The sequence below is a fragment of the Vigna radiata genome, chromosome 6, assembly GCF_000741045.1.
Source record: "Vigna radiata var. radiata cultivar VC1973A chromosome 6, Vradiata_ver6, whole genome shotgun sequence".
NCBI lineage: Eukaryota > Viridiplantae > Streptophyta > Magnoliopsida > Fabales > Fabaceae > Vigna > Vigna radiata.
In genome coordinates, this window is record NC_028356.1 from 35572138 (window position 1) to 35597385 (window position 25248).

General features: G+C 33.2%; 3 protein-coding genes across 3 annotated transcripts; 1 reads left to right on the top strand and 2 right to left on the bottom strand.

Moving 5' to 3' along the window:
* Nucleotides 1-473: 473 nt before the first annotated feature.
* On the top strand, nt 474-4161 carry LOC106764928 (probable disease resistance protein At4g33300). Its single transcript, XM_014649368.2, has 5 exons — nt 474-1319; nt 1842-2236; nt 2347-2702; nt 2820-3031; nt 3119-4161. Exons 1-5 carry the CDS (start codon nt 620-622, stop codon nt 3928-3930), a joined length of 2475 nt encoding a protein of 824 aa, XP_014504854.1. The 5' UTR covers nt 474-619; the 3' UTR covers nt 3931-4161.
* Nucleotides 4162-5720: 1559 nt separating this feature from the next.
* LOC106764781 (nucleobase-ascorbate transporter 3) lies at nt 5721-13600 on the bottom strand. The gene is made up of 14 exons (XM_014649174.2): nt 13447-13600; nt 12958-13055; nt 12689-12865; nt 9685-9785; nt 9487-9562; nt 9323-9382; nt 9058-9242; nt 8866-8962; nt 8612-8698; nt 8445-8503; nt 7722-7813; nt 7555-7632; nt 7298-7458; nt 5721-6747 (listed from the first exon to the last, which is right to left on the bottom strand). The coding sequence occupies exons 1-14, from the start codon at nt 13598-13600 to the stop codon at nt 6529-6531; spliced, it is 1644 nt and encodes a 547-aa protein (XP_014504660.1). The 3' UTR covers nt 5721-6528.
* An 8115-nt stretch (nt 13601-21715) lies between these two features.
* Nucleotides 21716-24626, bottom strand: LOC106763976. Its single transcript, XM_014648167.2, has 3 exons — nt 24414-24626; nt 24025-24336; nt 21716-23043 (listed from the first exon to the last, which is right to left on the bottom strand). The coding sequence occupies exons 1-3, from the start codon at nt 24507-24509 to the stop codon at nt 22294-22296; spliced, it is 1158 nt and encodes a 385-aa protein (XP_014503653.1). The 5' UTR covers nt 24510-24626; the 3' UTR covers nt 21716-22293.
* Between the last annotated feature and the right edge of the window lie 622 nt (nt 24627-25248).

The following is a 25248-nucleotide window of genomic DNA, read 5'->3' on the forward strand; positions in this document are numbered from 1 at the left end:
TTGTCTGTTGCATTTTTAAGGATTTTCTTTTATTAATTTAGTGTTTAGGATTTTGGATGAGATTAAAATTTCAATTTTATTAATTTTGTTTAAATTTTGTAATGATTGAAGTAATTATTATGTCTGTTTATTAAAATAAAAATTAATATTATAATTTTTTTATTAATAATAATTATTTATTGAATCGACTATTTAATTTGAAAAGAATATCACAATTTTTTTAACTAATTTTGATGGTTACCAGTAAATAAATATGAAAGTAAAATAAAAACATTAAAGACAGTTGAAAAAATGATTAAAAGTAAAAATACCAAAGTGTTTCTAGAATATATACTTGAAGTTGTGAAGTATGACAAAGTACGAGAGTTAACTAACAGTTTGCGGTGTTAGTTAAACGTATGTTCCCAGATCCAACGGTTGGAAATGAATGTTGTTTCCCCTACAAAAGTTGATCACGTCACGTGTGCCTGAACGCTATTGGTGTACTGAGAATTGAGAAACGATGATTGGCAACTGAAGGACAATAGCGTCATTTCGCAAGAGCCACCATTTGCTGACTCCTTTAATACCAAGAAAGAAGAAGAAAAAGGAAGAGAAGAAGAGCACCACCACCACCACCATGGCCCTTACGGACCTATTCACCGGAGAGATAGCCTCCGATCTCTGGAAAATGCTCATCACAATTTCCCGAAAGGCCCTGCGCTGCAAGTCCAGCGCGGAGCAACTCATCACCTACGTGCGCGAGATTCTTCCCACCATCGAGGAAATCAAGTACTCCGGGGTGGAGCTTCCGGCGCCGAGGCAGTCTCAGCTAGACCGCCTGTCGGAGATTCTGCGCTCCGGCGTGGAGCTTTCGCACCAGGCGCTGTCCTCCAGCCGCTGGAACGTGTACCGGAACTTCCAGCTGGCGAAGAAGATGGAGAAGCTGGAGAAGCACGTGACGAGGTTCCTGCAGGTGCCCATGCAGGCGCACATACTGGCCGACGTGCATCACGCGCGGTTCGAGATGGCGGAGCGGTTCGACCGGGTGGAGGCGTCGAACCGGCGGATGGAGCGGTTTTTGGAGGAGATGAAGATCGGAGTGAACGGCGGTGGGTGGGTGGAGGAGGCTGTGAAGAGCATGCAGGAAGATGAGACGTGGGTGGAAGGTTGCAACGGGAATAACGGTTTCGGTGTTGGGTTGGATTTCGGGAAGAAGAAGGTTATGGAGATGGTTTTCTCTAATAATGATGCTGATTGGATTGTCGGGATTTGTGGGATTGGTGGCTCCGGGAAAACCACCCTTGCCAGAGAGCTCTGCAGAGACGACCAAGTCCGATGTAAGTCCACCATTCCACCTTCACCCATCATAAAAAAAAAAAAAAATTAATAATAATTTCTTTCCTTCTTGGTAATGTGAATGCAGCTGACGGAACACTAAATCAGTTGTTTCAGTTAAAAAGTGATTTGCATGAATCAACTGACACAGACTTTTTTCAGTTTAACAATCAGTTCTCGCGAATCAATTGATACAAAATTGTTTGAGTTTAATGGGTGGTCTTGAATTTAAAGTTTTCAGTATGGGGGAGCCTTTAGTCTTGTTCAAAAGAATTGGGCTGTGAACAGAACTTTTGAAAACCTCGGGGGAGATTATGTTTACTAGATAGGATGAGGGATGATGTTAGTTTCATGTTTTATGCTAACTCTGCTTGTTGCAGTTGTGGTTTTTTGACTGATGGTAATTTACAATCTTATTCTTGTACGTGTGTGCGGCAAGATTGCAGTTTTATAACTTGAAATGGGTGAATGCATTTGTTGTTTGTTTAAAAGTGTTTCGAGAGTGTGACAGTTGCATTTTGCAGGTTATTTCAAGGACAGAATTTTGTTTTTGACCGTGTCACAGTCTCCGAATGTGGAGCAGCTGAGAGCGAGGATCTGGGGACACATCATGGGCAACCAAGGCTTGAATGGAAATTACGTGGTTCCGCAATGGATGCCACAGTTTGAGTGCAAAGGGGAAGCTCAAGTTCTTGTTGTTCTTGATGATGTGTGGTCGCTCTCCGTGCTGGAGCAGCTTGTGTGGAAAATCCCTGGCTGCAAATTCCTTGTGGTGTCTCGATTCAGATTCCCGACATTCTTCAGTGCAACTTATCACGTGGAATTGCTGGGTGAAGAGGATGCCCTCTCTTTGTTTTGCCACCATGCTTTTGGACAGAAGTCAATTCCTTTGGGTGCTAATGTGAGTTTGGTGAAGCAGGTAATGGTTGGAACTGAAGTTGTGTTCTTTGTCCCTGACTATTGATTAATAGCTCAAACCAAAATCCTGTGATGTATGACGTGTCTTTGTATCCATCCAATGGAGAACAGGTTGTGGCTGAGTGTGGAAAACTTCCACTGGCTCTAAAGGTGATTGGAGCTTCCTTGCGAGACCAGAATGAAATGTTTTGGCTCAGTGTTAAGAGTAATCTTTCTCAAGGTCACAGCATTGGTGAGTCCTATGAAATCAATCTGATTGATAGAATGGCAATTAGTACAAACTACTTGCCAGAAAAGATCAAGGAGTGCTTCTTGGACCTGTGCTCTTTCCCTGAGGATAGAAAGATCCCTCTCGAAATTCTAATCAATATGTGGGTTGAAATCCATGACATTCGTGAGGCGGAAGCATATGCCATTGCGGTTGAGCTTTCGAATAAGAACCTTCTAACCTTAGTGAAAGAAGCACGGTACGCAAATTGCAGACTTAGAAATTCATTTCAACTTGTCTAATCTGTTTATTTTTTTCATTTATCTCTTATCAGAAGCATTATTCTAACACCCTTTTGATCATTTTAATCATTCAGTGCCGGGGGCATGTATAGCAGCTGCTTTGAGATTTCTGTGACTCAGCATGACACGCTGAGAGACCTTGCTCTTATATTGAGCAAGCGCGGGAGCATTCATGAACACAGAAGGTTGGTCATGGCACAACGAGAAGAAAATGGACTACTCCCAAGAGAATGGTCAAGATACCAGGACCAACCCTTTGAAGCTCAGATTGTTTCAATCAACACAGGTATGTACAGAGATATCAATAACTCTTAATTACTATAAATTTTCTGTCTGGTTGTGTGATTCATCTGTCATGAACTTCACATTGCAGGGGAAATGACAGAAATGGATTGGTTTGAGCTGGATTTTCCCAAGGCTGAAGTGTTGATCATCAATTTCACGTCCAGTGATTACTTTTTACCTCCCTTCATCAGTAAGATGCCAAATTTGAGGGCACTGATAATAGTAAACTACAGTACCTCATATGCTCGCCTTCACAATGTTTCAGTTCTTAGGAATTTGACCAACTTGAGGAGTCTCTGGCTAGAAAAGGTTTCCACCCCTCAGTTGTCAGGCACTGTCTTGAAAAGCTTGAGCAAACTATTCGTAGTCCTCTGCCAGATTAACAACAGTTTGGATGGGAAACAGTTCCCTAACCTCTCTGAGCTCACACTTGATCACTGTAATGATCTAACATACTTGCCCTCAAGCATTTGTGGAATAAAGTCACTCAGAAACATGAGCCTCACAGACTGCCACAATTTGTCTGAACTACCTGATGAATTTGGCAATCTAAAATCTCTAGAGATCCTCCGTTTATATGCTTGTCCTGATCTAGAAACACTTCCTCCTAGCATGTGTGACATGAAGAAATTGAAGTACATTGACATTTCTCAATGTACTAACCTCACCTGCTTCCCTAAAGAGATTGGTAGATTAGTAAGTTTAGAGAAGATTGACATGAGGGAATGCCCCATGATTAGGTATTTACCAAAGTCTGCAGTGTCATTACACTCTCTGCAGCTTGTAATTTGTGATGAGGAGGTGTATGGTACATGGAGAGATGTTGCTGAGATGGCCAAGTCAAATGTTCATATTCAAGTACCAGAACAACACTTTGATCTTGACTGGCTTCAAGAATGAAGCATCACTTCCCCCAATTCATTGTATATACTTGTTCATAGTAAAAGGAAATTTTCTCTGTTTCCACAAGTTATGGTATGGCACAATCTTTTTACTTGTCTGAAGTACACCATAGCATAATAACCACTGTTATTTCAGACTCCTTAGATTCCTGTACTTGGTTATTATTAGTATAGGTAGATAACATAACAGACAGAAAGTTTCAATTTTTAAAAGCATCTTTTCAAAAAACCACATTCCCAATGTTGATTGTTTGAGATGAGTTAAACAAGAACACAAAAATCAAAATATATACACACATATACTAGGGGCGGCTAGAAATAAATGAAAATGGACAAGTTAGATTTCCAAAAGGAAGTGCTTTTCCCATTTTGAAATGGAAAGTTGAGACCCTAATGTTGGAATTTTGAGGCCACCATCATTGTCTGTGTACATATACATTGTACATGTGCCACCAGTTTCCATCACATGGCTCCACCCAAAGGCCATGTTCTGCATTCAGATGAGAAAACGCGTAAAGAGAAACATAACGACAAAAACTGAAAGCAACCTTTGGATTTTGATTCACCACACTCGCAAATTTGCTGTCATGTGTCTACCTTGAAGCTTCCTTCTTATCTTTCTTCTTTTTCACTATTGCCGTTTTGGTCAATGTCTTTCTTTCATTATTTATCCTCACACATTGTTCAGTCCGTATATAGTGCAAGTCAAGCCTCTCAAGTCAACATCATCATCATCATCATCATCAAAACTTATAAAATTATTTTTGGCATCACCTGTACGAGTCTCAAACAATTTTTACCATAGAATATGAAGCATAAAAGATAATGTATTGTTAACAATTTTGAGAAATAATACTTTGACATGCATAAATTTTTTATATTTATTTTTTCATATTCATTTGATATCATTTTCTTTTTTTAAAAAAAAAATCATTTTTATGAATATTTTATATTTATGTATATAAAATATTGGGGAAAAACTTATTGGGTATTTAAAAATAAGTGGCCAATGTTTATTTGAGAAGTTACAATGAGAAATATCTTAATAGAGATTTTCCAAATAATTTTATTTTCTTAGGGTAGCATTACGCCATGCTTTCGCCTAATACATGATGCAACTATGAGAAATATATCTGTCGATAAACAGCGACACAATTGAAATGAAAAATGCAATCACACCACTCAATTTGTTGATTTTTCTTTCATCCTATTGTAGGGTGATAAACTAATTGTCGAGGACTGAATTTAAATTAATAGCAATTATCTTAGTTAGGTCATTTTCTTAGAGTAAGACTTAGTCAATTTGGACCAACAATCGGTTTTAAAACTTTAACATATGAAACATGTGTTTTAAGAAATCTATCTTTATATTTTTAACTTAAAATTGTAATACATGTTATTACAGTAAAAATATAAGTGTTTCTCAAGGTTTCAAAATATAAGTGTTTCTTGTGAGCAAACAAAGAAAAAATGTTGTTATAATCTAACTGGTAAAGTAGACATTTTATCCTCTAAACATAATAGTATGTAGAGAAACAAATGTTTTATAATGAATATAAAGTCTAAAATTGTTTTCAAGTTTTGAATAAAATAAGGAAAATAGACACCAAACCATCAGTGTAAGATAAAAATAAAACAGTTTCTGATGAGGAAATTGAAAATCAAAGGCTTAAAAATTCTAGGAAAGTCAATTTTATTCCCTATGTATGTGTGTGTGTGTCAAACGAAGAGATAAGAGAATGCATGAACTCAAAATTCAATTGTAATACATATAAACAGATAAAAGACTTGGACTTAAGAAAAACTACAATAATAATACTGAGAGTGACACAATTGAATACTCTATTCCAAGTCTTTGATTAGAGCCTCAGCATCATCCAACTTGGTGATGAACAAAATCTACCATCTCAAACTGAACTTTTGCACTAAAGAAACTACAATATAAAGAATTGGAATAATTTGCACTCTCCTGCAGTAAAAAAATTCCTCATATTACATTTTTCTCACCTGCTATTGAAATACACATTCTATTCACTTGAAAGATGAATATCTATTCTAATGTAAGTGAAATTATTAGAGATTTTTCCTCACAACAGTGATTGCAGTAAGTTTTCTGTATGAGCTATCAACTTTGAAAACTCAGAACAAAACACCTAAATGAAACTTTAAAAGCAACAATACAAGTATTTAGCACTTCATCATACCTCATGAAATACTGAAACCAATAACAAAATGTTTCAAAAATAGCTATTGATTATTCTAAGACTTTAGGAAAGAGCACAATATCATAGGGGGAACACATCAACAATTATTCAGTACTGTTAAGTTCATTTGCATTATAAAGGACTAAACTGCGTCTGATTTATCTCCTATAAAAATCAAGAGTATTTTGAATAAGAGGAGAAAAGTAATTTCAGCATCTTTCTGGAGTAGTTTATCCAAAGAATTACTATTCCAATCCATTTATACAAGGTAAAATTTGGCTTCTGACCACTTGAGGAAAAATTAGTTTAACCATATTTTACAAGGTCATTGTACATGAAATTTTGAGAATTAAGCTCACAGAAGGGGTTAAGTAGAAGCATATATGAGTACTTTAGAGAAATCTGGTGGGCATATACTCATTTATCCTGAGAGGTAGACGGTAGAACTCGTCATTTCTAACATCTCCCTTCCTATTCTGAAAAGGAACCCACCATGGAAGTCCTCTGTCCACAGCTTTAGATTTTCCTTCAAGTGTGTTGTCAATAAGGGTCCCAACAATTATAGCCACAGTTGGGGAAGAAGAGAATATGGTGTTCAAAATGTCATTAAACTGTTGACAAATAATACAAGGTAGGGTCAATAGTCAGATGAATGCATGTCCCAAAAGGTAGGACATCAAGCAAATAAACAGTTCAACAACAATCTTATTTTAGAAGGAAAACCAACTAAATATAAAACAAGTCTAATGGAAATTCCATGTCCTTGAGTACATATCAGTTGGATATTTTAGTCCTTGAGATTTTAAAAAACACTTAAAGTTGAAAAAGGTTAATGTTAATCTCCTTTTTCACTTTATTTTTCAGTCTTTTTTGCATGGAAAAACGACTGAGTGAATGATATTGAGTAGAGCCATATTCGTGTTAAACATTGGAGACAGAAAAATTGCACCTAGATACTGCATAATTCATAGACTTCACTGATCTGACAAAATAGTGTTGTTGCCGGAAGAAATTATTTCCTAAAACATAGCATCTAATTGTTCCACTTCCTTAATATAAACATGTTACACATACTTATAACCTTAACTATGGATTAAGGAAAGCTGATATGCATAATGATCACATTGAATGTAGAAATGAGATATTTTAAGAGTCACTTACCCATCCACCATCTGTTTTAACTGGACCATGACCATCTGGTGCAGTGTTATTGACAAAATATTGTTGAACTGATATTGCTAGAAACAAGGTTATGCCCAGAACATAGATATTTCTTATGGAGTTAGTATTTGCAAACTGTATAAAAGAAATTCCAACAGCAGCTGCAAAAAGAAGAAAAAAACAACAATAAAAATGAAAGGCATGCATCTACTGGTAAAAATTATTGTAATTTATGTAAGGGTAGCAGCAGCACCTACCCACAATACCAAACAAAACACAGTATATAGCAGCAAATATCGGTAGGGGAATCGAAGCAAAAAAGGCTCCAAATTTCCCTGAAATGGAAAGTAAAAGGATTACACCAGGAATGTAAAAGTGAAAGAAAAGTCTAGTAGCCACATGAGTTTCAGGTGGAATAGAGTACCAAAAATAGAAAAGAAGATCATGAAACCACATGATATCTGCACAACTCTGCGACTTCCTATATGTGTTAGACCAAGTAGGCCCACATTTTCACTGCAATCGCCAAAGGGATTTGTTAGACTATTACTCATACAATTCTTGATCTCAAAATTCTACTAATATTCATCTTGCATGCAGATGATGATTTTAACTTAGACTTATATACTAAATATAAATAATACTTGAGTACGTATAACTAGAACGTATAGCAGTAGTTTTTTAAAAGACTTAAACATATTTTTTTTAAAAGTAGCCTTGCATTCATACCTTAAAGGTAAAGTAACAGAGTACAAAATGCTCAAACAAAAGCAAAAACACTCCTTAGAGGTATTCTGCAAATGATTGGTGTGGACTTGGGTGTAACCTAGTTAGGGTTGCAGTCAGCACACTGATGCTTTTGCATACATAATTTGATTGAAAAATAACCTTGAAGTAATTTAACTACCAACAGGTTAAGCAGTTTAGTTTTCTAGTGAAATCATTGATGAAGGATTTAAAATTGGTTCAACCGATACCTCAAGTTCTAAATAATTAAAACTTTATAAAGCTGAGCTGAAATCCATCTAATTTTCATGAATGGATATAATATAATAGCTATTATCCATAAACCAATAAGGAAAAACTGAGATAAAAAAAGATAACTTCACAAGAAAGAAACCAAAACTTTAAGACACTGCTTTCTTACACAGATACAGTAGTACCAACAACGGAACCAAATATGCCTTCAATCAACATGCCAATGCCCTGCCATTTGGAAGGGTGAGAAACAATATAAAAGATTTTGCATGCATATCAAGATTTTGCAACAATATAAAAGAACAACTAAATTAATTGTTCGGAAGTAAGAATCACCTGAAACCCAATGCTTCGGCTAAGCACATGTGCAGGAGGTGGTGTTGCACCAGAAAGCCTGGCTGCAGCAAAGAAAGCACCAGTTGACTGCATTCCAAATTTCATCAAGGAAAAAACTCCACATTAGATACAAAAAATAAGTAATAATAATTTTCCAGAGGGAAAAGCTGTCAAATGCTTCAAAAATGAGACTTAACATATAAACTATTAGAGCTACGCGTAGAATTCAAAATTTTAAGGAATAGTTGATAGACCTCAGCAGAAGAGACAAGTGCAGCCCCCATCATCCCAAAGACATGACTGGCTCTGAATATGGGGGTACCCCACTGGAATGGATATGGGACTTTAATCCTGGAATAAAAAAGTAATTTAACTGTCATTATAAAGTTCCAGAAACAGCAATCAAACTCATATAAACTGTTGAACTGATTATTTTGTGAACATACCATGGAGCAGAAGACATAAGGTATGAGCGATCTGTGCGACAACTCACTTGGGTCTGTGTTTTAGCAGTATTATATGCACCTGCAACAGTAAGGATAGCAGCAAATGCCCAGATGACAGCAATGCAGAGAAGTAAAGCAAACCTCTCAAGTACATGATGTGCAGCATGATGAAGACGCTTCAAATACTGCCATGGAGAAAAAAAAAAGGCATATTAGTTTTGGAGAAAAAACTCAATTAAGAAATTATTTCAGATAAGATATAAACCTGTTGTGTTATTACAAGTAGAATGAGCATAGGTAAGCCAATCTGCACACAATTTGCAAGCTGCACAAAAGAGGAAAGATGAGTTCACAAGTTCTTCGTATTTATATCATCTACAATAATAAATAACCCGTTTATTCAGGGAAAGAGAAATTAGGAATATTTACCAATGGAAAGCCCCTGGAGAACAGACCAAGACCCACCACACATACCACAGGTACAATGCTTATGGGACTAAACAACCTGTTCAGAAAATAAGACTCACCAACAGATTAATTATTTACAATTAAATCTAACTAAAGATGTTACTTTTAACTTTGACCATGAACTTAAAATAAAAAGGGAAAACAAGTCAAGAGGTTTACCTTGCCAAATTTCCCCATGTCTTACTAAAACCAAGGAAGATATTGACAAAAGAAGAAACGATGAGGGACCCTTGAATTGTTCTGATAGTGTAGACGAACCTCTACAAGTGCCAGTATAATAATTCATTAGCAGTTTGATTCACCATTTTCACGTTAGAGAAAACAATTTGGTCAACGAATAACAAGACAAAGTATACTGTTAGCAACATGGCCAACCTAAGATGACTACAAAGAAGCTGAACAACTTGCAAGATCCAGTGAGATCACCTATGGTAATGTTCCATTGATGCCTCTAGATAACATATTGCTATAACTGTCAGCAAAGCACATTTCATAAATATGCATTACTGTTAAGTGTTTGGGTGGCGAATGATTGGCACCTGTACATGTGTATAAAAGAACCATTTTATGGAATGAAGAGAGAGATTTCCTGTAGAATTAGTGTAGAGTAAATAGAATTATCAGTTTTAGCCATCATAAGCCTAACAATCGGCCCAACCTGCCATGGCAAACTACAATACCCACAAGTCCCCCACTGATAGCCTAGAAGATGTTGCCTCCATCTCCCACGTAGACAATCTACCCTCACCAATAACCACCAGGAACTTGCCCTCAAGGTTGAGACCATTCTGGATCATCTCTCTAGTTTCACTACCACTACACCATCCAGTACAACACTACTAACACCACCCTCCTTGCATCATCCTTATATTAAACTTGAGGTTACACAGTTTGACAGCCACGATCCCTTGGGATGGATGGTCAAAATATGGCAATTCATCAACTATCAAGGAACCTTGGAGGAGGAGCAGCTCATCATTGCCTCTTTCTATATGGAGGTTCCTGCTTGCTTTAAGCTGATACTAATGGGTGTACCAGAACAGGTTTATTACAGCATGGGTGAGACTTCTTCAGGCTCTATAAACTCAATTAGCCAGGTCCAACTACAATGATTCCAAAGGCACTTTGTTTAAGCTTTGTCCAAAATGGATCTTTAGTCACTACCTTACCAAATTTGAGTGCCTTTTCAATTGGTCTTGCACCAAAATTCCTATTGAGCTACTTTGTATTAGGTCTATCTCCCCGTGAGGTGCAAGCTCGCCAATACCTCACCAATCCCTTTCACTTCCTCAAGCCATAACTTTGTGAAACTTCAAGAGACCAAGCTCAATGAGTGTAGTTACAATTCCTTGGTGCCCTTGCCAATACCCACTATCGCCTCCCCCACTGCTCCAGCTTCTAAATCTACCCTGTACCAGCTTCCAATTAAAACCACATCTCAGAAGATCACCACCTAACATGAGGAGGGTCTTTGATATTACTTGGATGAGAAGTTTATAAAAGACACTTCCTACCTCTAATCAGTGATACAAAGGATGACCCATTCATTTCCAATTCTATTTTCATACCCATCCCCAACAAATTGGAGTTTGAAGATGTGACAACTCACACATTCCTCCTATCTTTGTCTTCATGCCCTCTTTAGAAAACCAGGTTCCAACACACTTGCATCCATGAATAATTTCACAATTCTTGGGTCATTGTCCAGATTGACAGTGGCAGCACACATTATATTGTGCCATCTTGTGTTGCCAAACACCTTGGTCTTCCCATGGTTTCTACATCCTCTCTCTGTGTTATGGTTGGGAGGTGTTCACTTTTAGATCACCAGCACCTTTGTCCCTAAATATCACATACAGGATCACATAATCAAGGTGGACTTTCATCTCAATCCCTCATCTTTTGTTTTTTGCACATGGGCCACAAGGTGATATTTCATGTTGATGTTCCTATTGGACCTGACAACATTACAGAGATGTTGAGCTCTAAGTACAAGTTGGGCCTTCCTCCTGAAAATGTGACCTGAGTGAAGTGGGAAGAAATTCATACACAATCACCTTGAGGACAAGGTCTTTTCCCAGTGGGGAAAATTGTTAGCAACATGGCCCAAACCTTTCATCCAAAGATGACTACACAAAGAAACTCAACTTTCAGGATATTGTGTGATCACCTATACTTCACCATCATAATCTAGAGAAAATATCCAAAAGCTATCATCCCTTTATATATCTTAGTCCAATTCGGTTTCGTCCTGTAGTCACGCCACATAGTCAAGTGAGAGTCGTTGAAGCTCATCCACTTAGTTATAGAAATGGTGCTAATTTTGGAAAATTGGTCTGTTATTGGAAAAAAATGTTTTGTTGTCAGTGAGAATAGGGATTCCATGATTGGGTTCAATAAAAAGACAGAAAGATCAGTTTTTCATTCCTCTAACGCAGTGATCTTCACAAATGTCTTGGGTATCCCATCTACATGCTTCACCAGGAATCCACCTATAAATATGAGTGCAACTAAGGCTAAAGTCACTTAACTTTGAACCAGAACAGTCACTTTTCATACATGCTTCTAGATGATATATTGCTATGGCGGTTATTGGTCAATGTTTATTATTGTTAGTTAGATTATATTTTTTTTTCTGTTTATTATTGTTAGATAGATTACATTTTTTTTTTCTGTTACCAAAGTGACGTGTACTGATATATAAAGAAAACAGTTTATGGAATGAAGGAAGAGAGAATAGATAGAATTATCAGTTTGAACTATCAGTAACCTAGCACATAGACCACCAAAACTGTAGTGCAAAAATGTTCAGTTAAGAGAAAAGCTACAAAATTTCAGAACAAACATTTGAAGAAAGTCAAGCACGATGCTAGAAACAAAGAGAAGACATTGCCAAACAAATAAAAAAAGAAATAAAAATTTACCCACTACTTAGAAAAATCAATAAATAGAAAGCTTTTTTGGAAACCAAGGTGGAGGAGCATAAGTAACAATAAAAAGCCACACATTCCAATATAAACTTTTCACTCTTGTTCGCATTCATTATCTTTCAAATAAAGGTAAGTTCCATATTCTTGAATATTATAGAACATTTGAATTCAACATAAGTATATCATTAAAAGTCGTTAGTTAAAAGCTATTAGCAACGTTATCATTCGCAGACCTCGTGCTCAGAAGGAAATGTTCTGTCTGTGTAATCGTTTATTATGGACAACACTGGGAGTAAAAAAGCAAACGATCCACCCATCACAGTTGGAAGCCTTGACCCAAACAAGGTCTGAAGCAGTGTGTTCACCCCAGACATAAATAACAATGACTGAATAACGCGGGCCTTGTCACCCTGTCCAAAAATAACAAAGTTTCATATAGTTATATCATAAGCTATACAACAGAAACAAAAACTATAATCTTTATATTATAAATTTCACTTACATGGTTCCCACCCATTGCAGGAACCAGCGTGGTTGCAATCAGAACAGTTGTTCCAAGCATCACAATGTAGTGCTGAAAACCCAGTAGAAGCGCCTCCGCTGCCAATTTTTTTATGCAATCAAAAAGGTGGAAACTTTAAGAGACATGCACCAATATCATCATAAGATTGAATCCCAAAATTAAATTAATAGACTTTTCACCTAAAAGATTCTCAAAACTGACAAGAGGAATAAACAAAAAACCTTTTTTCTTAAGAGAATAAAATCAGAGTGGAATAAAGGTAACAAAAAGCAATATGCAGACACACCAAGTTACATAGAATTGTTTTATTTATGATAGAGACACAAAACTGAGTAAAAAAAAGAAACTTTTACAAGAAGAGATTCCTATTTCCTAACTTCTGTTGACATCAAGCATATTTTCTTTTCCATCTTGTAACACAAAGAATGAATCGAAAAGGCTGGGGAAAAAAAAGTGAAAGATACTAACGCCAAGAAGGATTTGAGTGGATGCAATAGTGAAGTTGCAAGAGTTGTTCAGCTGGATTCCACACTGGGCCTCTAGAAAGTGCAAGATTCGGCGGTGGTGGACCAGCTGGAGGCGCCTGAACTGGTGGCGGTGCATGGTGGTGCTCCTCACCCATCTTTTTTTCAGAGAAAGAGAGAGTCTTTGAAGAATATTTCGGTTTCAGTTTGTGGGTAATGAAAAGAAAAGCTGGAAAATGAAAGTATAGTCTTTTTTTATGGTGAATGAAAGGGGTGTCTTTGAAACAAAGGAAAGAAAGTAAAATGTATTGAAGGTAGAGTCTTTTTCTGATTTCGAAAAAGGAGTTATAAGCTTATTAGAATAATTAAGTAAAGAGTTGTTTTTTCCAGAAAAGTACAAGGAAATAGGGAGGAAGAAGTTAATAGGTTGCGTTTTATTGTTGTCGTGTTCTGAAGAAAGTATTTTTCTCTTCTTCTTTCTTCTTTGGTTTGAGATTATTAATGAAAGTATGGGTCGAATGAACACGTGGATTGCAGTGATTTTTTACAGTCTTCGAGGATGTTCAAACCTCTTCACATTACACGCACTTTACATTGAAACACTTCTCCAAAATTACAATTTGCCATTTTTGTCAACACACTTCAAATTTTCAATTCAAATACACAGCTTCTTTTTCTTTTTCTTCATTCTTCATTCTTCGGATACAATGTCATTATCTGTAGTGAATATGAAACTGATACTATAAACTCGTACATCTGATTCTGCATAAACTGTTATGGTCCACATCTTTTTTGTTCTTTTGACAATTTCACAAACCAGTCAACAACACAGACAGATAAACATCAAAAAAAATGTGGTGAGTGATAAAACTACTGTTACACTTTCAAGTAGGCAAGTTTTAGTTGTTTGAAACAGTTGTGTGATTAATCTTTAGCTCTATTATTGACTCTATTCAATTATTAATTGAAATTATTTCACTTCCTTCATTCATTAACTAGGATAGATGAAAAGATTATTACTGTTGAAGAATTCAAAATGAGTACTACATAAACATTTAATGTTATTAGAAGTTACAACATTAAAAAAAACAAAACAAAACAGACTTGGTGATGAACATTAATATTGTACCAGTTGCCAATAATGAATCGTTTTCAGAAGTAGATAACTAAAGAGGTTTTTTATTTTAATAATATATTTGTTATTTCATTTAGTAAATATATTATATTATTTATCATTTCATAATGTTATCAAGTATAATATGTGTTTATTAAATGTATGACATTTTTATTAAATGATTATTAAAATTAAGTTTGATAATATTATTAAATATATTTTTTCTAGTAGGGCAATAGATTACTTAAATATATATATATATATATATATATATTGAAATATTAATTATTTATTAAAATGTGTATTTTAAAATATTATGTAATTTAATCCATATATTGAATATTAATAAAAAAACTGTTATTTTTATTTTAAATAGTATATAAAAACATTTAAAATAGTATAGTATATATATTAATTATCCATGTACAGTTATAGAGTTTAACAAAATGAACTAAACTGCTCAGACTATAATTGAGTGTCTTTTTTTCTTGGCCTGCTTTGTCTAAAGAATAAAATGGACATAAAGAAAAAAAATAGTATTATATGTATATAACATATTTTAATATAAAAACAAATTTACCTAGTTTACTTGCAATTCAAAGTAGCAATATAGTGTGGCAATGCATTATAAAAAAAATCGTTTAATATTTTTATTAAATAATATCATCTAAAATGTATGGATTGAATAAAATACCATAGCATACCATGTATATTATGTTAATTATAAAATATTTGACCAATTTAATGTTTTTTTTAATATTTCATTAGCATGCATCAAAATAAACAGAATATTTTTTTTTTCAGTTTAAAATATATTTCTAAAACATCATAATAGGGGCTATTTGACATCAAATTATTAAAATTGACATCAAATTACATATTTTTTTATTCCAATTAACATTTTATATAAGGTTATTGTGTATAGTTAATATAATTTATAATATTAGTGAAAATTTATACATAACACAAATGTTTATGATATTATCACATCAAATATTGTATTGTTTCTTCTTCTTGTTTTTTGTTAGTTTGAGGTCATAAGGACTTATTTCGTTTCCAAAACGGTGCTTAATTGGTTTTCCTAGAAATTTCTCGCGTTTCAAGCAATCGGTGAGGCATTCTTAGAGTTGGACGATTCTTTGTGAGGTAAGGGAAGCTAAACTTTGATTAATTGATGGTTGTGATGTAAGTTTGGTGTTTATACGTGTATTACATTGATGGTATGATTTCTATTTTTGTGCTAGTGTTGACTCATTGAAAGGTGTGTATTTAAGTAGTTGATGATGAAATTCTAATGTGAGACATTTTAGATGATAATGGGGTCATGAATTGTATGTATAAGTTGTATTATTGATTGGAATGTGTATTGCAAAGTTTATGAAGAAATTAATGAGTTGAAATCTATGGGTTTGGTAGTTAAATTTTGAGGTGTTGATAGGCAATTTGATGAAATAGTGGTTGGATTGTGAAATCTATTATTTTCAAGTTTGTTTTGTGAGCATTTGAAACCTATTAAGAGGATGGTTGGGTAGAAATTTATTCCATAATTAAGGATACTTCAATTGTGGTGCTTTTGGTGGTTTAAAAAGTAAAATTTGTGCTTTGAGGTAGTGAGATTGTGAATTAGAGGATCTAGGCTAAAGTGGAAAGTTTGGGGTATGTAATAGAGTCAATTAGAACTTATTTAAGCCTTTGGTTTTCTGAAATTGGTGTAGAAAGTAGTAAAAGTAAGTTTAGGTAGTCTAGATTGGCTAATTGGGGTTTAAAGTGGTTAATTCAAGTTAGAATTCTTTTTTCGGATGATTCTCAATGTCTAAGAGGTTGTAGAAGCCATTTAAACTTGTGTAGAGGTCATCAAAATTAGAATAAGAGAGTTTTAAAACCTGATGCAGTGTTAAGCTCCTTCCAAGCGCTTCCTAAGCGCCCTTTTGCCTAGAGGATCATGCTCAAGCACCTCTCAAGTGCCCTATAAGCGCCCTTTTTGCGAGAAGAACTCTCCTGAGCACCCCCAAGCACCTGAGTGCCCCTGCACCAGTTTTGGGATTTCTGCTTTTGGTCTATCTTGTGTTTTCTGGTGTTTTGAGTTGGTTTTTTTGATGCATATGTGATAGCTTATCACGAGTTATGTGGTGATATATGAAGAGGTATATTTATTTATTTGTTTATTAGTTGGAAAGTGTTAGAAAGGAGTTTCATGGATAAGGGTTTCATGGGTTGTTAATATAAATGTAAGAAACTCAATATGAGAGTTATTTTGACATTCTAATGATCGTCTATGCTCAATTAGAGAGTGATAAGTCATGTCGTGAGAGGAGTAAGAGGTCCTAGCTTGAGGGTCTTTCTTCAAGGTGGCAAAGGGCATTTTAACAGAGTAACCCTATGTGGTAACTTTGAGTGGGTCAGTTGTTCTACCACATAAGTACATAACCTTTCCATGGTTTGACATTTATACTATATAGTAAATGGTTTGGCCAAGTCTAAGTCAATGGTGTGAATGGAAATGATGTTTTAATATTTGTGATATGAATTGTATGATGAATTTTATCTTACCATGTTTAATTATTTTTCAATTAGCTTACCCTTCTTGTGTGTTTCTTGGTTGTGTTGTTTTATGTGTTACTTTCTTATGGCAATGATCATTTGGTGGATATGAATGCTTGATGAAATGATGACCCATTAGGAGTTACAATAGTTTACTTTCTTTAATAATTATCATTTCTTTGGTTTTGGTTGTTTTGAGACATCTTTCCATTCATAGTTTTGTTACTTATATATTATATATAAAATTTAAATTTATAGTTATTTTAAATAATTATAAATCTTATTATAATTTTTTTATCTATTATATTATGATGATTATTATATAGTTTAATGTTATATTTTAGATTGTAATATTTTTTAAGTCATATATTTGCTACATTGTAAATTGATTCTGTAAGGTAGTGATGGTGAAAGGTGAAGGTAATATTCACTTGTAGGTCAAAATACAATACAACTGTTTATGTTATAAAATATACCAATGTTTTAAAGTGTTTTTATAAATAATTAGAATATTCACAATTTATCATAAGTCATCATAGTTAATTATTTTTAATCAAATAAAATTAATAATTAATTTAAAAATAAGAGTAAATAAAAGTACTATTAAAAGAATTTTTCATCCAAATTATATTTCTACTTTAATTTCCATTTTTATTCATCTCCATTATTGTATGTCATGAAACCTTTGAGTTAATTAAAGACTATCTACAGAAGTAATAATTCATATATACTCTGATATTCAACTTTCAATGATTAATGTACCTCTCTAAGGCAACCTCATCCAAGTAATAATGATTATAATCTTTATGTAAATATTTCATTTTCTTTTTTACAATATACTCTTAAACCAAAACTTTTATTTCTCCTAAGTATTTCTAGAAAAGATTTCATACTATAATTTATTTTCAAATTTTACTTTACCAATCCACGATATTTTTTATTTTTCAATAAATAATTTGATTTTAATATTTTGATTATCAACCTCTTAATTAGGCTATTTAAGCATTTTTAATTATACATTAGTTTTCAAAGTAAGAATAAGTGTACTTATGCTAATATGAGTTTTGTCCTATTAATCCACTAATTGGACTCTTAATCAAGACTACAATTAATATATAACCAACTAAACTACACCACTAATTAATACAATACAAATAATTAAAAGCACTTTTTTCAAAAGATTTGATCTCAAAAGTCGTTCACATCTAAATCAAAAAAGCAGCTATCAAGTAAAGCATCATATGATGTAAGAATTCACAAATGAACATTTCATCAAACATCATTCCTGCAACTTTAATCATTCTCTTATCTTATCTCTTTTTCTTTTCTGAAATATTTTCTCTTATAATCTTCTCACACATGTACAATCCGAGATCTTGAATTTCTCGATAATGAAGTACTTTGTCCATATTCATTATTAAGTGTCGCTTCAAAATAATCCAAATTATATAATTAGATTCACTTGTTTAAAAAAACAATAACTTGGATTTTTTTTAATTTATAATATTTTTTTATGATATTTTAACATTATTTATATATTATTATATTATTGGTGTATGGTATTTATGATTATTACTATTAATTATCAAATGTAAATAATGTTAAAATATTATTTAAAAATATTTTCGAAATATGTTATCTTATAAATAATAGTTAGAATAAATAGGTATTATCCTTTATTTTATAATTTTGTCATCCACACTTTAATATTTAAACATATTCCTCTTAGAAGTTAAGGTTTCTTTTTTTATCATCCAAAAATGCTTAAATATTGGAATAATGAGGAGAAGATACACGACACATTTTGCATGTTAATTATATATACTGTTATTAAAATTTTATTCTTATATATATATATATATATATATATATATTTATTTATTGTGATTCTTTTTTTTTTTAAATATCTATTTAATTTAACATTTTAAATTTTCTTATGCAATATAATCATTAAAATAAATATATACTTTTCTTGTATTTTATGTTTATCAAGTATCTTCTTTTTATTTTGTAGTAATGGATGGAAATGTATTTTGTTTACGAAAGTATTTTATTCACTACAACTTATTTGATTTGTATTTGACTAATATTTTTTTAAAAGGTGTAATCTATCCTTGGGAGAAAATTCATCCCTTTCGAAATCAATTTTTTTTTTTTATATTTGACAAAATTTTGACCCATTAATTTTCAAATGATGTAAAATAAAGAAAATCATTTGAAAATTAATTATAATTAATATGCACCAAATTCTCATTATATATATATATATATATATATATATATATATATTGATAAATTAAAAATATTCATCTAATAAAAAATGTGTAATTACGCAATTCAATGTAAAACTATTGCTATTACTCTCTCGTTTTAATTTTCAAATAAAAAAAATGTGATAGTCGAAATTGAAGGTAAGAACAAGTTTAGTAACACGATATTTATTTCAATTACATTATCTTTCTAATATTACAATTTATTTTAACAACAGTTTAATTTTTTTGCCACAACATTATTATTGAATATTATTAACCATGGAGAATGTTAATAAACTGATAGAGTTATTTCAATTTAATTAACAAACTCAAATTCAAATCATTAATAAATACCCTCTGAACTATGCTAATCATTACTGTTAAATTCTTCATTATAATATAATGTGAAAAATCTAAATTTGACATTGATTAAATAAAAAATGTAAAAAACATATAAGCGAAGTGTGAAATTAAGTTAGATTACAAAATGAGTGGCCAAAAATCTAAATATTGAGACATAATATTAGGTGTAATATCAGGTAGAATATAGTTCAAAATCATTGGTTTTGAAGTCCTTTTTACCACTCAGAGTTGTGAAGTTTACAGAAAATCCTTTATAAGAGTTAAAATGAGAAGAGAAGAGCATGCAAATGCAATGGTAATTTGAGGAGGAGAAGGATTTAAAATATGGAAAATAATGTAGGAGCCATGTGATCCTTGGAAATGCTTCATTCTGTGTTACTCTCTTCAATTTTTTTATTATTTTGAGATTTGCAATGTCAGTGCCATAATATATAGGCACCGACCTTAATCATACAATGTTCTATATCTCCTTTCTTTATTACTTATTTCTGATCTGAATCCAGAGTTTCAGTTCAGCCAAACACCACACAAGTTTTGCAGCAAATGCCTCATAACTTAAGCTTTGGTAATAATCTACTCAAATTACCAAATACTGTGATTTAGATACAATTTCAAAGATTCTTTGATAGAACATTTTCAAGAAGGAAGAGAATTTTGTATTGTTTGAAGACTCCTATTAAGAAAGAGATTATGAATAATTTAAAAGAAATTGTTGAGTAAAAAATGAGACCTATTCAAGGCACACTGTATTTTTTATTTTTAATTTCATTTAGACCAGTTTGATGAATGGCCCCAATGAGACAGCTTTGTGATTTTTTCAGCATTTTTTTTTCATTAATTAGCTGCTTTCAGTCATACCTCATTATTTGGTTGTTTGGATGAGTTTAAGTATGGGATTCAAGTTTTGGTGGTACATACAGTTATGTACTAGCAGTGGCATCCATACTCATAATTCTACTTATATGCATGGACATTATTATTATGTCTGGAAAGTAATATATATATATATATAATATCCCAAAAAAAGTGTGTTATATCAAGTCTTGCAGTAAAATAACAATTAAATACATTTTCATGCATAATTCTCTGTTTTCAAACAATCAAGTAATTTAGAATACTTTGCCCAATTAGTTTAAAATTTTGTATAAAAATATATACATAACATGCAGATTCATATTTATTTTAACTAGTATTTCTCCAGCTTCAACTGGTACTTAACAACATATTTGTGAACACCCTCTGCTCAATCCAAACCTCTGTAACAAAGCACCACTAAGAACTCAGCATCAAGGAGTTTGTTTGAATTCCATGTTCCATCTAAGTCGTCCCTTTTATTTACTCAAGGTAGTTAAGTATTAAAAAAGAAAAAAAAAACTTCTTAGAGTATTTATTTTGGTCAATGTTTGCTTTTTTAAGTCCTTTGAATAATTTGGACTAGGCAGAGATCCAATATAGGATGGGCCTAAAACCAATCTATAACACATTTGACATTTTAGTCCCTAATCCTTTGAATAACCATTTTTATCCTATCTGCCTGAAGAATCATAGGAATTACTGATAAAATTTAACACCATCACTAGATTATATCTAGATCATTCTGCTACTTTCATGACAATTATGTTTTGTTGCATTCTGAGAGTGTTCTAACCTTTTAGTCTACCGGTATTGTCATGGTTATAAGATCCTATATAATACCCAGTTTTACGTCAGCTGACTCTATCACAAATGACTCAATGTTAATAGAAATGTTGAATTTCCATTATGGTATATTTGGTTGGCGTTTTGGAGCTTTGTTAATACAGATTCCAGCAGGGATGAAATCCCTAAGCATAGCAATTCCTTAGATAATGTCACTAAATCAACAAGATCAGTAAAGGAGGGTGAGTGGCAAGTACCAAGTTGAATGGAGGTCAACTTGAATGGTATGAATTGTATAGTATGCCCAAATCTGGGTACTAAAATTCAGAAATTGAGCTGTCATATAGAAAGTAATCATGCTGAAATTGAAGATGAATATAGTAGCAACTTCTCGTGCCATTGAATTTGGATCTATTTTGACGTTTTTATGTACTGTTCATTGTGTTCGAGCCAACTGGGAAATATACTATAAAGTTCTTAGTCAGATGTAACGACCCAGGAAGAGGAAAAAAGCCCAAGACCAAAATCCATGGTGATAGATTTAAATACAATATGCAACGATACAAAACTTTCCTAAAAATTTCAGCATGTCAACAGTGACATATTACACTAAGGATAACTTAGTTATTGCAGATTATATTTATAATCATGCATAAAGCACATTAGAAGCGCAGCCACTTAGCATAACAGCAGTGTTGCACACCATCTTAGTCCAGACTGCTTCATCAGAGGTACCAATTAAAGAATTAAGTTCATATAACGGAAGACTGTATAAACTGTGTAAAATCACTTCTTTCTCCTATCCTATGTTGGTATTTACAGGACCAATCATGAGTAATATTTTACAATAATTGGTGAACTCTTGCATATAACAAGATCAGCAGAAGAATCTACAGACATGATCTAGAAACACGTTAAAAAAGATATCGTAACTTTGTTTCTCTTACCATTTCACATCCAGTGTAAGAGGTTCTGGAGGAAGAAAAACGGGTCTCAACTTTGTATATGACATATTCGACATCAAATTTGCCCATGAAACCGAAACAGATTCAATAAAAGGTTTAACCTTCTTGATTGAAAGAGGCTTGAGCCTGTTTTCCTCAACTCTGGCCACTATCTCAAACAAAAACCTTTCAAAACTAGGCTTTGTTCTCCAATCAGGAATCGTACGATTAAGAGTGACATTGTTCCTTATGTCTCTTTCTAATTCTATGGGGAACTTTACAACAGCTGATGCTTTAATATTTGCTTTGAGAAGGCCAAAAAGCTGACCTTGAAGTATCTTACGACCAAGAAGACTCCTCAAAACTTTCTCCAACATACTTAACTTCAAACTTAAGGAATCAATTGGACATGCTCGCTTTTTAAACATACGACCATGGTAACATTTTTCTGGAAGCAGCTCAATAACATCCTCTGAAATCAATGTAGTTGCTAAGTGTGCATAAGGATTTCGAGCTCTATAAGCAACCAAAGATGCAGACCCTGATATGCGAATAGGAATCGGGGCCATGCAAGTTGAATGAAGAAAGGGCCAAATGTCACCCTTTCCTCCACTACACATGGCACTTCCATTCATTGGCAGATCGATATCAGAAGAGTAAAAAAGAGAGATTTCTTGAGCTCCTTTAACTTCTACTGTAATACCCTCACCAACAAGGATTTGTTTCAAACCAGTATACGAAACATTCATCTGCCAGACAGAAACATAACTCAGGTTTTATTGAAATATCAAGACCACTCGATATCCATAGGAATTAACTAGAACAGATCATAGATTGCTCAAAAAAAAAAAACAATAATAGCAGGACAATCATCAAAATCGCCAACAAAACTAAGCAGAACATGAAAAAAAAAAATGTAAAATATCTTCAACTTCTGAGACATGACTGGCTACAACAGACGAAAGATTTTATTTTAGGCTGTTAGCAATAAAAAAATCCGAAGTTACACAAGACTCAATCTTTATTCTGTAGTGGATGCACGAGTGGTGATTGAAGTGAATCTTGACCATATGTCCATACTTAGATAGTTCAAGATTGTTATAACTAATTTTAATATTAATAGTCTATTTTAACTATACGGCTGATATTTACTCTTCTCAATACTTTTCTTTTGTATTATGACTGCCGTTGGCACACTCACATGTATACGAGTTAACAGTGTATATGCATTGACCAGTAAGGAGTTTCTATAATATCATTCAATCACGAGTTTATTGACATTTTTTAGATCAGGGACTGAACCCAAAGGTATATCCTACAAAATAAAAGTCAATAGACTAGTGCAAGTGAGAAAGTAGAGTATCAATTAATACACAACTATGCTACCTACATATTGCTATGCGTAGCTAAGAATCAAACCACTGCTATATGCTTAAAGGACCAAGCTACCAGCTTCCTGGGTCACACCATGTGAGTTGGTATGTTTATTGACTTAAACAACATCTACTTAAAAGTCATACCTCTGGTAATTTCTAATGGATTGAATCTATAGCATAAAAATTAAAACTTCTCGCTACATGTTCATGCGTAAGTTTTTTTGTTTGTTCATGGATAAGAGTTTCAGCAATCAAAGTAAAACAACTACAAGTTGCAATGAAAAAATGAAAGAAAAAAACTTTAGGGCGTAGCATACTGAGATCTGAACTGATTAAGAAAAAAAAATTACTTACGGGAAGGGATAGCGAAAGGTGATGAAGGGCATCAACACGTAATGAAAAGGGACCTTCTAATTTGAGTGTGGGAAGGAGTGGGAAGGAACTGAGACGATGAACAAGAGAGGGTAAATCGGGAAAGGGTGTTCTGAACTTGTTCCAGGTGGCAACTTGGTCGGCGAACTTGAGGGTGAAGTTACCAGTGCCCAATCCGATTCGGAACTCGTAGCTCCGGGAAGTTCCGAATCTGACCTTTGCAACATTCAAATTGGCCACTCTCACGTCGTTCGAATCCCACTTCTGTTTCGCCGACACCACCCTCAGAACATCCTTGGTTTCCACGAATCGTGAAAGTGAATAAGCGAATTCAGAATTTTAAAAAAAATAATAATTGAAAAAGTGGGTACCTGGAGAATGAAGGTGAGGTTGGAAGAAGATGCAAAGGCTGTGAATTGAAGGAGAAATACGATGAAGAAGGAAAGAGGAAAACGAGCTGTGATCATCCTCGATGCGACACGTTGGTACCTCCGACGAAAGCAGAGGTGATCGGAACTGCAGCGTTTCTCTCAGATTCACCAAAACAATACTCTTTTCTGCAGATGATAAAGATAGAATTGAATTTGTGGGACTAAGTATCTGTTTTTTTCTTTTTTTAATTTCCATTGATGATTCTTTATTTTTAATTAAATATGTCTGTAGTTTCGAAATTTCGACCAAAAATTAATCTACTTGGAAATTTTGCCTGTAACTAAAAGTATATTTAACTATTTTTAAAAATTTATTTATATTCTATCAATTTACTAATATAGTTTAATTTCACCTTTTACTTGAATTTCTATTTTGAGTTAATTATTCTTTATTTTCATTCAATTTTTATAGATGATTTTTTCTAGTTATTCTTCATGAAATTAATTCTTCTACCTTTATTTTTGAATAATTGACAGATTTAAAAAATTGTTGCTTACTTGAGGTGAAACTCATTACTATTTAGACTTGCAACAACTTTTGAGTTTAATTAGTAAGCATCTGTTTCGTTTGATAGGTCATCCATTTTATTTAGCTTCTTTGTATGGTTTTTTTAGAGATGAAAATGTTTGTTATTCAGATATCTTAAATCATAACTTAAAAACAATGTTGAAATTAGAAATCTATGTGGTTCAAAATTCAAATTTTATTCTCGTATGTAGCTAGTGTGATTTAAGAAATTGTAAAACTCTTTTTTAGTCTAAATTTATTTATTTT

Coding starts and splice junctions, on each gene's coding strand:
- LOC106764928 (XM_014649368.2), top strand. CDS start 620: ATGGCCCTTACGGACCTATTCACCGGAGAGATAGCCTCCGATCTCTGG. Junction 2,703..2,819: donor ACCTTAGTGAAAGAAGCACG/GTACGCAAATTG, acceptor TTAATCATTCAG/TGCCGGGGGCATGTATAGCA. Junction 3,032..3,118: donor GATTGTTTCAATCAACACAG/GTATGTACAGAG, acceptor TTCACATTGCAG/GGGAAATGACAGAAATGGAT.
- LOC106764781 (XM_014649174.2), bottom strand. CDS start 13,600: ATGGGTGAGGAGCACCACCATGCACCGCCACCAGTTCAGGCGCCTCCA. Junction 9,563..9,684: donor ACATGGGGAAATTTGGCAAG/GTAAACCTCTTG, acceptor TTTTCTGAACAG/GTTGTTTAGTCCCATAAGCA. Junction 8,963..9,057: donor CTTATGTCTTCTGCTCCATG/GTATGTTCACAA, acceptor TTTTTATTCCAG/GATTAAAGTCCCATATCCAT.
- LOC106763976 (XM_014648167.2), bottom strand. CDS start 24,509: ATGATCACAGCTCGTTTTCCTCTTTCCTTCTTCATCGTATTTCTCCTT. Junction 24,337..24,413: donor ACCTCACCTTCATTCTCCAG/GTACCCACTTTT, acceptor GTGGAAACCAAG/GATGTTCTGAGGGTGGTGTC. Junction 23,044..24,024: donor ACCTTTCGCTATCCCTTCCC/GTAAGTAATTTT, acceptor TCTGTCTGGCAG/ATGAATGTTTCGTATACTGG.